Source organism: Balaenoptera physalus, assembly GCF_965194825.1.
Source record: "Balaenoptera physalus genome assembly, chromosome: 11".
NCBI lineage: Eukaryota > Metazoa > Chordata > Mammalia > Artiodactyla > Balaenopteridae > Balaenoptera > Balaenoptera physalus.
Genome location: NC_138896.1, coordinates 31,877,941 through 31,892,082, shown reverse-complemented (window position 1 = coordinate 31,892,082; position 14,142 = coordinate 31,877,941). Strand labels below are relative to the sequence as shown.

General features: G+C 58.3%; 1 protein-coding gene across 8 annotated transcripts in view; it reads left to right on the top strand.

Moving 5' to 3' along the window:
• Window positions 1-14,142, top strand: part of TMEM63B (transmembrane protein 63B) — a 24,087-nt gene extending 9,945 nt beyond the window's left edge. For 6 of the 8 annotated variants that reach the window (XM_082414869.1, XM_082414870.1, XM_082414868.1 and 3 more), the window contains 19 exons: window positions 333-370; window positions 1,356-1,498; window positions 1,599-1,650; window positions 2,113-2,221; window positions 2,876-2,946; window positions 5,946-6,026; window positions 6,613-6,736; window positions 7,334-7,467; window positions 7,548-7,685; window positions 7,899-8,052; window positions 8,987-9,093; window positions 9,338-9,424; window positions 9,665-9,730; window positions 10,975-11,137; window positions 11,732-11,837; window positions 12,831-12,998; window positions 13,236-13,351; window positions 13,518-13,598; window positions 13,886-14,142. In XM_082414869.1, the coding sequence (XP_082270995.1) occupies window positions 333-370; window positions 1,356-1,498; window positions 1,599-1,650; window positions 2,113-2,221; window positions 2,876-2,946; window positions 5,946-6,026; window positions 6,613-6,736; window positions 7,334-7,467; window positions 7,548-7,685; window positions 7,899-8,052; window positions 8,987-9,093; window positions 9,338-9,424; window positions 9,665-9,730; window positions 10,975-11,137; window positions 11,732-11,837; window positions 12,831-12,998; window positions 13,236-13,351; window positions 13,518-13,598; window positions 13,886-14,077 (2,130 nt within the window). In that variant the 3' untranslated portion in view covers window positions 14,078-14,142. The remainder of the gene's footprint in view (window positions 1-332; window positions 371-1,355; window positions 1,499-1,598; window positions 1,651-2,112; window positions 2,222-2,875; window positions 2,947-5,945; window positions 6,027-6,612; window positions 6,737-7,333; window positions 7,468-7,547; window positions 7,686-7,898; window positions 8,053-8,986; window positions 9,094-9,337; window positions 9,425-9,664; window positions 9,731-10,974; window positions 11,138-11,731; window positions 11,838-12,830; window positions 12,999-13,235; window positions 13,352-13,517; window positions 13,599-13,885) is intronic. The other 2 variants (XM_082414865.1, XM_082414871.1) reach the window with 2 other exon arrangements.

Below are 14,142 nucleotides of genomic sequence, written 5' to 3'. Positions count from 1 at the left end.
CATCCATCCCCACCCTGGCCCACACAACTGCAGGACTTTCTCCAGTTCTGCTGCCCCCTTGGGTGTTTGTGGGGATCTGCACTCTGGGCACGAAGGTCCGCCGATGACCCCCTTTGGCCTTGGTCCTTTTTCTTCTCTGAGGGCTGGCACCTTTCCTGTCCCCTTCTCTGGGGCTGAGCTAGTTTCTGTGGGGACTGTGGGAGCTGTGACAGGTGAGCCACAGCCTGCAGGTGGTTACGAGGTTGGGGTTGGGGGGAGGGGAGGCTTGAGGGGCAGGGGAGGCTCGGGCGGGTGGGGTGAGGACCCTCGCCGATAGCCCTCTGTCCCCGCAGGGTTTCTGTTCCTGGCTGACAGCCATCTTCAGGATAAAGTAAGTGAACGGTCCTGAGGCTCTAAAGAAAGAGAGAAACAGAGAGCAACTTCAGACCTGTCATCTCCCTACAAAGTCCAGAGACCAGCAGCTTTGAGGGCCTGAGCGCTCCTAGCCAGCCCAGCACCCTCCTCCCTGCTCCAGGGAGCCAGGCCCCTGCTGTTCCTCCAAGCCGGCCTCACTTTACCCCCCGACAGTCTCCTGTGCACCCCCCTGCCTGGGGTCCCGCTCTGCCCTCAGCTCTCCCCGCCCCTGCCAGCCCATGAGAGCAGGGGCTCACGCCGCCGCCTCAGAGCCTCGGGCAGCTAGCGGGTGGGGGCATCAGGCAAGCTGGGAGCAGCCAGCCAGCAGCAGGCAGGAGCCAGTATCCAGCAGGCAGAAGTCAGGAGATGGAGCCAGAGTGCGGCAGGCAGGCAGTGAGCCCTGAGAGAGGCAGGAAGCCCAGACAGGTCAGCACCACCACTGCCCTCGCCCCTGGGCCCCTGGGCCCCTAGGGCCCCTCCCCAAGTCTAAAGGGCTTCGCCAGCACCCCTAAAGCGCCACTGCTTTCCAGACCTCCCTCCTCCCTCCCACCTCTGCCTCTTCCTGCCACCATCCTTGTCCTCCCTTTCCAGATTATCCTCTTACTTCCTTTTCTCCCCATTCCTCACTGTTCTTCCTCTCTGCAGTCTTCCTTCTTTTCCTTCTTTCTTTCTCCCCTTCTTTTTCTTTCTTCCCCCCTCATCCCTCTCCTCCTCCTCTATTTTCCCTTTGCCTCCCCTTCTGTCTGCATCCTTCCTTTTTCTCCCTCCCCTTCCCTTTCTCTCTTTCCTCCCTCCCCTCCCAGAACATGGGGGACCCAGAGCCCCCCCTTTCAACCCCGTCCTGCTGCCAGACTGGCAGGGGCTAGGGTGGACGTGGGCTGGGGTGGGCAAGGGCAGGCGAGCCAAGCAGCCCCTCTGTTGCCCTGGTCCTCACCGCATCCCTCTGTCCCCGGCGCCTGCAGGGATGACGAGATCCGGGATAAATGTGGTGGCGACGCTGTGCACTACCTGTCCTTCCAGCGACACATCATTGGGCTGCTGGTGGTCGTGGGCGTCCTCTCCGTAGGCATCGTGCTGCCCGTCAACTTCTCAGGGGACCTGCTGGGTCAGTGAAGGCCAGGATGGGCGGGGCGGGGAGAGGAGGGGGCAGGAGGGGACGTGCCCTGACCCCGCCCGTCGTCCTCTCCCTCCTCCCACCCCCCCAGAGAACAATGCCTACAGCTTCGGGAGAACCACCATTGCCAACTTGAAATCAGGGTAAGGGTGGGAAGCTGGTCAGTGAGGCCTGGGTCTGCGGCCAGAGTCTGGGTGGGAACAGGGAGGAGAGGAAAAAGGGAGTGTTCAGGGGAGAGATGCTGAGGCTGCTGAGATGGCTGTGGGTCCCTGAGGGCTTGGGGTGGAAACAGAAGGAGCAGATCCCAGGGATGGCCAGATAAAGAAGAGCCGTGTGCAACCCCGGGCCAAGGAGGGCTGGCTGGTGGTGGTTGGAGGGCAGTATAGCCAGCAGGTAGGGCATGAAGAGATGACTTCTTGGGGACATTTCAGTTGGAATGGAACAATCCTGGGGTCTAGAGGATGTGGGGTGTGGGGCCCGCCTTGGGAGGGGGTCAGAAGTGCTCTAGAGGGGCCCTGTACCAGGGTTTAATTAACAGTGGGGGGTTGGGGGTGTCTGAGCGTGTTCCCAACCCCGGTGGCTCCACGCACCCCTCTGCCCGCCAGGAACAACCTGCTCTGGCTGCACACCTCCTTCGCCTTCCTGTACCTGCTGCTCACCGTCTACAGCATGCGCAGACACACCTCCAAGATGCGCTACAAGGAGGACGACCTGGTGAGTGGAGCAGAGCCCAGGTCCTCGCCCAAGCCCAGCCCCTCCCCTTCCCTCCAGGCCTCTCCTGCCGGAGTCCTAAGGGATATCGGCTCCGGCTCCGGCTCCGGCTCCGGCTGAGGCCAGCTGGCTTTGAATCCTGGCTCACTAGCTCAGGATTCCTCCGCCCCACCATCCTGCCAGTTAAGTTACCTCTCCCAGCCTGTTTCCTCATCTGTGAAATGAGAGAACAGTCCCTCTCCCAAGGTAGGTGGGGGGTGAGGTGAGGCCTTGCATGGCAGGCACCGGGGCAGGAAATATCTGCGGTGGATATTACGGGAGTGATTGTCCCTCTCCTTCAATATTCACTCCCAAAACCAGTACTGAATGCCCACTCCATGCCACCCTCTGTGCTGGGGCCTCACAGCCTGAGGATCTGAGATTAGAACCCCCTCTTCCCACTCTGTAACCCCTCAGGGAGCAAGGGGCCCGGGGCTCTCACTCTGTTCACTGCCTGATTTCTATTAGAAACACTCCCCCTGCTTTCCCTGGGCCTGGCTTCTCCCAAGGCCTCCTCCTACTCCTGTCTGCTCCTCTCTGCTCACCTGTTCCCCACCCCTCCGTGCATTCTCCCGGATCGGAGCCTCAGGAAGGCCAACCTGCCCCGTCTCACCCCAGGTGAAGCGGACTCTCTTCATCAACGGAATCTCCAAATATGCAGAGTCAGAGAAGATCAAGAAGCATTTTGAGTGAGTAGCTCCTCCACCCCCACCCCGAGGACCTGTGGACCCTTCTTTGCTTTCCATCTCCAGGAGCATCCTCACACGCCTCTCTCTCGGGGGGGTCAGGGGCTGCAGTGAGGGGTGGAGGTTAGGCTAAGGAAGAATCCTCTGACTCCAGGGCGGTCTAGCACTCGGGCTGGACTTCAGACCCCTCAAAGAGCAGGAGAAATACTTGAAAAATGAGTCCCCTGGGCCTCTCCTCCTGGCTCGAACAGGGTCATGGATTGTCGACCCCAGGTCCACGGGCCCTTGGGGGGTGTGGCTGTCTCACAATTGTGCGTGGCATTCCAGAGCTTGTGTGCAGACTAGCAGGGAGAAGCTCCTCGGCTTTCAGTGGATCCTCCGGGAGCCCAGGAGAGCCTGGACTGTATGTTCTCCGAGACACTTTTCAGCTGGAAGTCTGTCTTAGTGAGGGGGTGGATATACACCTCCAGGTGGCCAGAACAGTCTGTGTACAGGATTAGGGATCCTACCACACATCCATCTGTCCATTCAGCAAACGTTCTCAGGTGCTGTTGAGGTCACTGTGATGGCCTGGGGACTATAAAAATGAGTACGAGACCATCAAGCTCTCGGGGGTTTGCAATGCAGAGGCCAGCTTTAGGGGCCAGTCCAGGGGCTGCTCAGGGATTGGTCTGGGGTCAGTATTAGGAGTTGTCCAGTGGTTCTGATTAGAGACACTGGTGGTCTGGATCAGGGCTCCGTCTCTGGCCAGGATCAGGATTTAGTGAGGTCTGGATGAGAAGTCAGTAGTCGTCCTAGATCAGGGCTGGATTGGGGTCGGACTCTAGGCTCCTGTATTACAGGAGAAGGACTGGTTTGTGACTGGCGTTTGTGGGTGAATACTCTTTTATTCAACATGCATTTATTGGTCACCTTCTGTGTGCCAGGCATAAATCAATTAGAAACAAGTCCTGTCCTCATACAGTTTATAGAACAGCAGCCGAAATTAGATCATCAATCATTGGTCAGTGTGAGAGAATGATTTGGGGTCCCATCTGGGGTTCAAGCTGTGCTCAGCATTAGGGGGCAGGCTGGGTCAGGATAAAGGACAGTGTGTGCTGAGAATTAGGCGACATCTTAATGTTACCATCCACGTGGAATCAGCCGTCAGCTTGTACAGACAAGTCCTTTACTAACAGGGATCCTTTGAGCACCTGCTATGTGCCTGCACTGGAACAGGAGTTTGGGGATATGGCAGGAAACAAAGAAAAAGCCCCTGCCCTCATCTGCTTACATTCTAGTGGGGCGAGGCAGATAGCAAAGAAATGAGCTAGTCAAGTAGGGGTAGGTGCTAAGAAGAAAACCAAAGCAGGGGGAGGGACAGGGTGAGCAGGGTCAGGGAGGGTTGCAGTTTCCGATGGTGTGGGCAGCAGGGGTTCTGACAGGGTGATGTTAGAGCAGAGCCCTGAGTGCAGTGAGGGAGTGAACCCTGTGAGTCAAGCATCCATTGATCCAGTACACTGTTTATTGTACACTTACTATGCGCTTCATCCCAGGGAGACAAAGAAGAGCCAGGCTTGATCGGTGGGGAGCTCACTGTCCAAGTTGTCTGTTTCAGGGGTCGGTGGGTGATTTTGTTTAGGAAACAGTCTGATTAAAATTAGCGGTCAGCCTATGAGCAGGGGTTGGGGAGACTGCAGTCCTAACTGGAGTTTTTAGGATCAGTACGGTGAGCATTATGGAAGAGCCATTTCATGGACCCGTTCATTCCACAGCACAGTGGGTATTTACTGAGCACCTACTACGTGCAGGCTCTTGGCCCAGGCCTGGGTATATGGTGCTGAGCAGGAGGCAGCCCTTGTCCTCGTGGAGCCCCTGGCTAGCTGTCAGCATCAGGCAGGGTGTGGGGTCCAGGTCTGCAGTCTGTCTGGGTTGGAGGACTGACCCAGCACAATCAGGGGTTATCCTGTGTACAAAATCAGGGAACCTGTGTGGTGGGGATTAGGGGATTAGAGATTAGTCGGGTGAAAATGAGGGCTCAGCCTGCCACAGGGCTAAAGGCCCTTCCAAAGAGGAACCCTAAAATGGTTTGAGCAATAGCAGTGTCTGGGGAAAAGTCTGAAGCCTCCTGGGAAGTGCTTTTCAAGGACCCCATCCCAGATTTAAGTTTCCAAATTCTCGTGGGTTTGGTCCATCTTGTTCCTTTAGAACCATGTCTCCTGAATCTTTAACACTTGGTATTTCCTTCTTTAAAAATTAAAAAAAAAAAAAAAGAAAGAAAGAAAGAAAAAGACAGGGACGCAGTTTAGATTAGGGATTAGGATCAAAGAGCCCTGTGTGATCAGGATGAAAAAGGAAGTGCTCCTCCACTCGGCCTGCAAGCATCACTCGAGCCCTGCCAGGTACCAGGCACTGAGAGTCTATCTGGTCAGTCTTAAGTCAAGGTGGGGTCAATCTCGGGTCAGGATTAGAGGGTCAGTATTGGGTCTGGGTTATGGATCAGTTTGGGTCAGGGTAAAGGATCAGTCTCCGGCCAGGGTTAGAGGTCAGTCTCAGGTCAGGTTTCAGGATCAACCTCTGGTCGGTCTTGGGCCAGAGATCATTCTGTAGCCCAGGGTTGTGGGTTGGTTGGGGTCAGCTGATGGTCAAGGTTAAGTATTGGACTGTAATCAGGTCTTCTAGGAGCAGGGTTAAGAGAACAACCATACTAGAAACAGTTTCTCTCAACTTAAAGTTCACAGCCCCAGACAAGAATCAGACCACAGCCATGGTGTCCCCAGCGCCCCGTGGGTACATGCTCGCATCTGGGTCCATGCCCATGCCTGTGTGCGTACCCTCCCCCCACTCAGATAAGCATGAGTAGGAATTTCAAAGTTTTATTCTTGGGAAGTGTCATTTTTGCAGACTCAGAAAGAGGGAGCTTGCACTGGGGCTGTGTGTCTTGAAGGTGCTGGGGTCACAGGGGAAAGTTGGGGGCGGGTGGGCAAGCTCCCTGCAGAGGATGATGGTGGACTGTGTTTCAGGGAGGCCTACCCCAACTGCACGGTTCTGGAAGCCCGCCCATGTTACAACGTGGCTCGCCTGATGTTCCTTGATGCAGAGAGGTAATGGGGCTGGGGGCGGGGGCAACACCCGAGGGCCCCCTGCCTGTTGTGGAGGGCATCTTGGCTGCCACTCAGGAGCCTGGCTCCCCTTCCAGGTGTTTCCCTGAGCAGTTGATTTTCCATGCCTCATGGCATGCAGGATCTTAGTTCCCCAACCAGGGATCGAACCCGTGCCCCCTGCAGTGGAAGCACAGAGTCTTAACCACTGGACAGCCAGGGAATTCCCAAGGGGCGTTTGATTTTAATTCACCCCCTGGAGTGCCTGTCAGTTCAACTCTGGAAAGAGCAAGGCCTGGAGGTTAGAGGAAAGGGGCCCACTGTCCCCACCCCATTTGAGGACATTCCCTTCCTCAGCTACAGTGTGCGAAACTTAGGCCAGACTATAGGAAGAACTTCTGCCCTTCAAGGGATGGCGGGGAGACACTGGGCTGGGGACATGTCTGAACCATGCATCCTAAACAAACCAAAGAGTAAGGTGGCCCCTGTCCTTGGGGAGTGGACTGCATGACCCCCAAGCTGGGCTACCTACCCATCCTCCAGCCAGACCCAGCTGGGCAGTAGGTGACCAGGCACCTGGGTCCCACAGGAAGAAGGCCGAGCGGGGAAAGCTTTACTTCACAAACCTCCAAAGCAAGGACAACGTCCCCACCATGATCAACCCCAAGCCCTGCGGCCACCTCTGCTGCTGTGTGGTGCAAGGCTGCGAGCAGGTACAGGGCATCCTGGCCTCGGCTCAGGCCTCAGGGCCCCCAGACTCCTGATGGGTGAGGGGGGAGTTGGAAGGTCCCGGGGAGACAGGTCACAGTGAAGATGGATGCACCCCACGGTGGGGCCCGTCCCACATCCCCAGGAACACACGCACACGCACACACACGCACACGCACGCACGCCTTGCACACCAATACCCCAAGGTGAAGAGACTCCCGGAGGAAGCAAAGCTGGGGTGTGGACCGCAAGCAGGTCCCCATCTGTTCCTGGAAGCCCTAGTCCCATTGTTGGGTTTGCCCCCTATCCCTACAGTGACCAAGTTTTCAAACCCCAAATCGGAAGAGGTCAGCCAAGAGGATAGCTTGTTGTATTTACTAGCTCTGTGGCTTTCGGCAAGTTTCCGGACTGCTCCATGCCTCAGTTTCCTCGTCTGTAGGACAGAGCTACTTGTACCCACTTCCCAGTGTAGTTGTGAGGATAAGCGAGTGGACAGAGAGCTTAAAGCAGTGCCTGGGCTGCAGTCAGCTTTGGGCAGTGCCCGCTGGGTGCTGCAGGGACTGGCAGCTCTGACCGGGGCCCTGCCTCGCCCGCCCCGGCAGGTGGAGGCCATTGAGTACTACACGAAGCTGGAGCAGAAGCTGAAGGAGGACTACAAGCGGGAGAAGGAGAAAGTGAACGAGAAGCCTCTCGGCATGGCCTTTGTCACCTTCCACAATGAGACCATCACCGCCATGTGAGCTCCACCCACCCGCCCCGGCCTCTAGGGACTAGCTGGGGCTCCAGGTCCCAGGTAACCGTGCCCCCCTCCCCCAGCATCCTGAAGGACTTCAACGTGTGTAAGTGCCAGGGCTGCACCTGCCGCGGGGAGCCCCGCTCCTCCTCCTGCAGCGAGTCCCTGCACATCTCCAACTGGACCGTGTCTTACGCCCCTGACCCCCAGAACATCTACTGGTGAGCAAAGGGGGATTGCGGGGTGGCTTCGTGGGGCTGGCGTGGGCTCCAGTGGGGAGAGGAACATCTACTGGTGAACAAAGGGGGATTGCGGGGTGGCTTCGTGGGGCCGGCGTGGGCTCCAGTGGGGAGAGGGAGGAGAGGGAGGCCCTAGGTGTCGCTGGGGACGGATCAGGCGTCCAGCCCTGGAGTGATGCCTCCGGACCTTCCCAGGGAGCACCTCTCCATCCGTGGCTTCATCTGGTGGCTGCGCTGCCTGGTCATCAATGTCGTCCTCTTCATCCTCCTCTTCTTCCTCACCACCCCGGCCATCATCATCACCACCATGGACAAGTTCAATGTCACCAAGCCCGTGGAGTACCTCAATGTAAGGCCCACACCCCGACCCTCCACACTGTGTCCCCAAATGCAGATACCAGGCCCCACATCCCTCCGGGCAGCGGCACGCGGGGGGTGGACCACATGCCCTCCAGTCCAGCTCCTGTTCCGCTTTTCTAGCCCAGCCCCACTAAGAAGGTCCCACATGACCATGGGCTGCAAACCCCTCTGTGCACTTCCCTCAGGCTCCCTGCCACCTTCCCCCTAGGAGAGGCCTCCCTTGAGTTTACACATGCCTAGAGGGCCTCTGAGGGAAGAGAGAGCCTGGGTCCATTCCAAACTGATCATGTGACCTTGAACAAGGTTCTTCTCCAAATCCCTCGGTCTCTCCAACCAAAGAGTGAAGGGTCAGACCAGATCCTTGACTTCCAAACTTGGATTCTGATGGCCTTCATCAAAAGGAATCTTACATGAAACCCAATGTAGGAAAGCGAGGTCGCGCAGATGGCAATGGGTGTGGGGGCATTTCTGCTGCTCTCCCCTCACCTCTTTGCAACCTCCTTGGAACCTCAAAGTTCATGAGAAGGCACTTTGAAAATCATTGAGTGATGATAGCATAATAGATAAGACCCAGGCTGCCTGGGTTCAAATCTCCCCCACCCACTGCTTACTAGCTAGATAATTTATTGACTCTCATTTTGCCTCAGTTTACTCATCTGTAAAATGGGGTAATATCATTAATGTAAGAATTAATGCATGTAAAGTACATGATCAGTAGGTGTTCAGAGATGATAACGACTAATACTATTCATGCTGGGATTGTACATATGGCCCTGGCCCCCAGATGTTCTGGACTTCTGACATGAGGCCCTGAGAGCTGGGGGGCCCAGGGCTCACTGGGGGAGGGGGCAGGTAAGCAAAGCAAGCTGGGCCCACTAGACTGCCCCCACCTGACACATTCCGCCCCCCTCTGCCCTCTGCAGAACCCCATCATCACCCAGTTCTTCCCCACCCTGCTGCTGTGGTGCTTCTCGGCCCTGCTCCCCACCATCGTCTACTACTCTGCCTTCTTTGAAGCCCACTGGACACGGTGAGACACCCCCTACACACACACCACGCCTCACTGTGGTCCTCCTGGGCGCACACGCTCTGCCCTCAGGCTCCCTGCCCTGGGCAGTCCCAGAGCTGGCAAGGGAGGGATGGTGACCAGCATCCTCACCTTGGGAAGCCCCCCTCCTTCCCAGGAAACCCTCCTGGGACACCATACGAGCGGGGGGAGCAGGCATGGGGGCTGGCTCATCTGACCTCTGCCCCCCCCATGTCCCCCACCCCAGCTCTGGGGAGAACAGGACCACCATGCACAAGTGCTACACCTTCCTCATCTTCATGGTGCTGCTCCTGCCCTCGCTGGGACTGAGCAGGTGGGTTTCGGAGGAGGGGATGGAAGCTGGGGTCCGGAATTGCCTGAGGGGGAGGGGGAGCTCAGGCTCCCACCTCCTCTACAGAGCCAGGGGCCCCATGTCTGGGGGGCATCCCCAGAGCTTGTGGATGGGCCTCCCCCTCCCCTGGTGTTCTGGGCCATTCCAACTCCCCCACACACCCCCTCTCCTCTCTTCCCCTCTCCTCTCCTCCCCTTTCCTCTCCTCTCCTCTCCTCTCCAGCCTGGACCTCTTCTTCCGCTGGCTCTTTGACAAGAAATTCTTGGCTGAGGCAGCTATTCGATTTGAGTGAGTGACCGGGGTCCCCAGGGAAGGAGACCAGATGGTGGGGGTGGGTATTCCCCCATGGGATGGTGCAACAAAGCTCCCACTGCTGCAGCGGGGAGGAGGAGGGGGCTTATATCACAGTCAGGGTCATCCCAAAGGTTGCCCCACAGGCTGTCTTGGGTGTATACATGGGATGTCCCGGGGTCTGTGTTGGGAACCTCTCTGGATTCTGAGTCACCCCCGAGGTGTATTTGGGGCTTTGGGACCCACACTTGGGGGGTTTCTATGGTGGGCTTTGGGGCTTTTATCCTGGGACTAACCATGGGAGTCTGGAGCTTCACTCGGGAGGTTTGGAGCGGTCTATAGTGGGATCTTGGTTGTACTGTGGGAGTGACATGGGGGTTCCTAGAGGTATCCCTGAAGGTCTCTGGAGCCACACCTTTGAGTATCTATGGAAGGCTCTTGGGCTCACACCTAAGAGTGCCTATGGGGGACTCTGGGGCTCACACTTTGGGGTGTTTCTGGGGCACAAGTTCTGGGAACACCTCTGAAGTCTCGGGCTGTCATCCAGAGTTGTGACTCTGCAGTTCTCTGGGAATCGCACCTTCCCTGGGAATCCCTGTGAGGGGGTCTTGGGGGACACAAACCTTGGCTGTTTATGTGGGCACCAGCTCTAGGAGTCTTGCTCTAGGCCATCTGTGGTAATCTTGGGCTCACACTTGGGGTGTCATGGGTACTGGGCTTCCCCCTCTGAAGATCTCTGGGCTTCCCCCTCTGAAGATCTCTGGGGGAGGGTCTCTGGAGCTTGAGTTCTGGAGGTGTCCAAGGCTCATACTCCAGAGGTGACTCTGGGTTAAGTTAAGGTCTAAGGCAGGGAGCCTTCTGGGTATTGCTGGGGCTCACACCCTTGGGGGTCTTTGGGGTCACAGGGGGTTGGGGCCAACCTCCGGCATCACACCCTGGACACTGGTGGCCTTAGGGGTCTCAAGCACTCTCTCCGGGGTCTTTATGGGGCACAAGTTCGAGGGGTGCCTCTGGGCTCACTCACGCTGAGAGGGTCTGGGGCTTACTTTGGAGGCATCTGTGGACACTCTGGCATCTGCCTCTGGGGTTCACACTCGGGGGACTGGGACACAGGTGCTTTGAGGGCTGACCTTAAGGGTCCACGTGGAAGAAGGCACGTTGGGGGTGCTGGCACGTTGGCAGTGGGCAGGGGGCCACCGGGTCCCCCAAGGGTGCAGAGCTGGAGCACCCGGTGCCCGCAGGTGCGTGTTCCTGCCGGACAACGGCGCCTTCTTCGTGAACTACGTCATTGCCTCAGCCTTTATCGGCAACGCCATGGACCTGCTGCGCATCCCGGGCCTGCTCATGTATATGATCCGGCTCTGCCTGGCGCGCTCGGCCGCCGAGAGGCGCAACGTGAAGCGGGTAGGGCCGCCCGGGGCAGCCGCGGTCTGCACAGCGCCCCCTAGTGGGCCCAACCAGAAACAGTGGCCGCCATGCTAGAGTGTGGGGGCACCCGGGGTGCTGAGACTTGGGGAGCGAGTTCCGTGGCCCTGGGTTACCCTCTTCCCGTCTGGGGCCTCAGTTTTCCCATGTGTACAGTGACAGGTTGACACAGCTAACCCTGAAGGCCCCCGCCAGTTCTGACAGTCTAGTGTTCTGTGATGGGGGTTGGGGGAGGTCTGGGTCTAGACCTAGGGTCCGTCTGCCCTAACCCCACACGAGGGCTCTGGGCATCCCATTCCCAAGCCCACCAACCTGCCAGCCCCTCATGCCTCGAAGGCCCCTCCTGATGCCCCATCACTGTGCCCACCCTGGCCTCCATCTCAGCCACAGCCCCTCTCTCCATCGGCTTTGCCCTGCCCTGCCCTGGACTTTGGGTTCCTTTTCCCCCTGGCTTCTTTCCTGGCCCCCTCCCACTTCCCACCTGCCCTGAGCCCCTCCAGTCCGCCCCGCCCTGCCCCGCCCCTCCCCTCCCCTCCCCTCCCCGAGCTACCCTCCTGCCCATCTCCCCCCCAGCATCAGGCCTACGAGTTCCAGTTTGGCGCAGCCTACGCTTGGATGATGTGCGTCTTCACGGTGGTCATGACCTACAGTATCACCTGCCCCATCATCGTGCCCTTCGGTAGGCACCGCCGCGCCGGGACCTGGGCCCTGCTCGGGGGGACCCAGGACCTCTCCCGCTCCACTCTAGCAAGGCAGGCCACCCGAGTGGACAGGGCCCCGGCTGGGAGACCGGCCCCTCGGGCCTCCCGCCCGGTCCCTGTCTCAGTCTGGGGCTCGGCCAGGGGGGAGGAGGGGAAAAGCCATCTCAGCTCAGGCTGGACTCAGCTCTTGTGCTGGGCCCCTGGGCCAAGTCTCCCCAACACAGCCATGTTTGCTCACACCAGTGCCTTCACTCAGGTGGATATACTTGGACACACATCCCATGCCCACTGAGGTGTACACACACACACACACACACACACACACAGTCCTACACAGAATCCATGGGCACACTCGTACACAGCCCCATAAACTCGGGAAAGACCTTTGGGTTTCAGCGTCGTCCTTACTACTCATGGAAATACCCTGCTGTAGCTGTACCATGTGACCTGGGCAAGTCCCTCTTCCTTCTGAAAAAATTTAGCAAAGTTTCTCTTCACCCCAGTTATCGCCCCCACTGGTGACCTCTCCTTTCCCCCCACTAACATCCTAACCCCTCGCCACCCTTCCTGGGTATTGAAGGTTTCAAACTCCCAAGCTAACCTTGTCCTCATTTGAAGTTTCCCATCCCGTCAACCTCAAGGAAAATAGAACTTACCACCTAATTTATACTCATCTGTTTAAGGGCAGAGATAGGAAGAATGATATGGGTTTTAAGAGGATGCTTGCTGACCCAAACAAATGGATTTCTAATAGTAGAATTCCTAAGGAGGGGCTGCAGAGTGAAGGGGTTGAAGCAGTGGAAGTTGAGGTTCTGTGGTCCTGCGAGGGGCTTGGGGCTCTATTGTCTACTGGGCCTGGGGCAGAAGAAGGGGGACCAGCCCTTCAGCGACCTCAAAAGGCCCAGGACAACCCGTGACAGACACGCAAAGGTCCGGCAGCTCGAGATCAGGGCCCCTGTGGCTTCCCCCAGGGCTCATGTACATGCTGCTGAAGCACCTGGTAGACAGGTACAATCTCTACTACGCCTACCTGCCGGCCAAGCTGGACAAGAAGATCCACTCAGGGGCTGTGAACCAGGTGGTCGCTGCGCCCATCCTGTGCCTCTTCTGGCTGCTCTTCTTCTCCACCATGCGCACGGGTGAGGGCCGCCCCCCACCCTCGGGGACCGGGGTGGGTGGTGGGCAGGGGAGACTCCCGCCAGAGTCGAGGCAGAGCAGGCCACGGGAGGCCACGAGGGCCGGGGGTCACAGGCCCGGGGCCTGCGAGAGGCCGCAGCATATGCGAGTGTGGGAGTGCGTTCAGAGGGAGCAAAAGCCTGTGGGACGGGGGCCCGGAGGAGAGGTAACGGCCCTTTCTCTGCCCGCCCCGATGCCAGGGTTTCTAGCCCCGACGTCCATGTTCACATTCGTGGTCCTGGTCATCACCATCGTCATCTGTCTCTGCCACGTCTGCTTCGGACACTTCAAATACCTCAGTGCCCACAACTACAAGGTGTGGGGCAAGGGGGTCAGGGAGGTGGCCGAGGGCAGAATCTCAGCAGGGTGAGGATGGGGGATTGGGAGCTGAGGGCAGGGATGCCAAGAGAGAGTGGGGTTGTGATTATGGCTGAGGGCCAGGGCATTCCGCCCATTGCTTGACTCATTCTGGGCCCCTCAAGATTGAGCACACGGAGACAGATACCGTGGACCCCAGAAGCAATGGACGGCCCCCCAGTGCTGCCGCTGTCCCCAAATCTGCGGTGAGTGCCCTGCTCCATGGCCAAGTGTGGGGAAGAGCCTCTGGTGGAGATCCAGCCCCAAAGCTGGGTGTCCCATTAGTCATCCAGAAAGGGAAGCCTGTTCCAGGCCCTGGGGCGGTGTTGAGCAGGGGCAGGGAGGGATCTGGCGTCACCAGCTGGGGGCTGCCCCACCTCGCCCTAGGAAGAGGGTCACCGCCCCTACCCTCACAGGCCATGAGGTCCCCCCCTCACCCCTTCCCCACGAGGGGCAGCTGTCCACCCTCACCCCCACCCTTCTCCCCCTTCAGAAATACATCGCTCAGGTGCTGCAGGACTCAGAAGTTGACGGGGATGGGGATGGGGGTCCCGGGAGCTCAGGGGATGAGCCCCCGTCATCCTCATCCCAAGATGAGGACCTGCTGATGCCGCCTGACGGCCTCACGGACACAGACTTCCAGTCTTGTGAGGACAGCCTCATAGAGAATGAGATTCACCAGTAAGGGGAGGGAGGGCCCTGGAGGCCACGCCCTGCCCCCACCCACCCCACCCCCCACGGACACTAAAA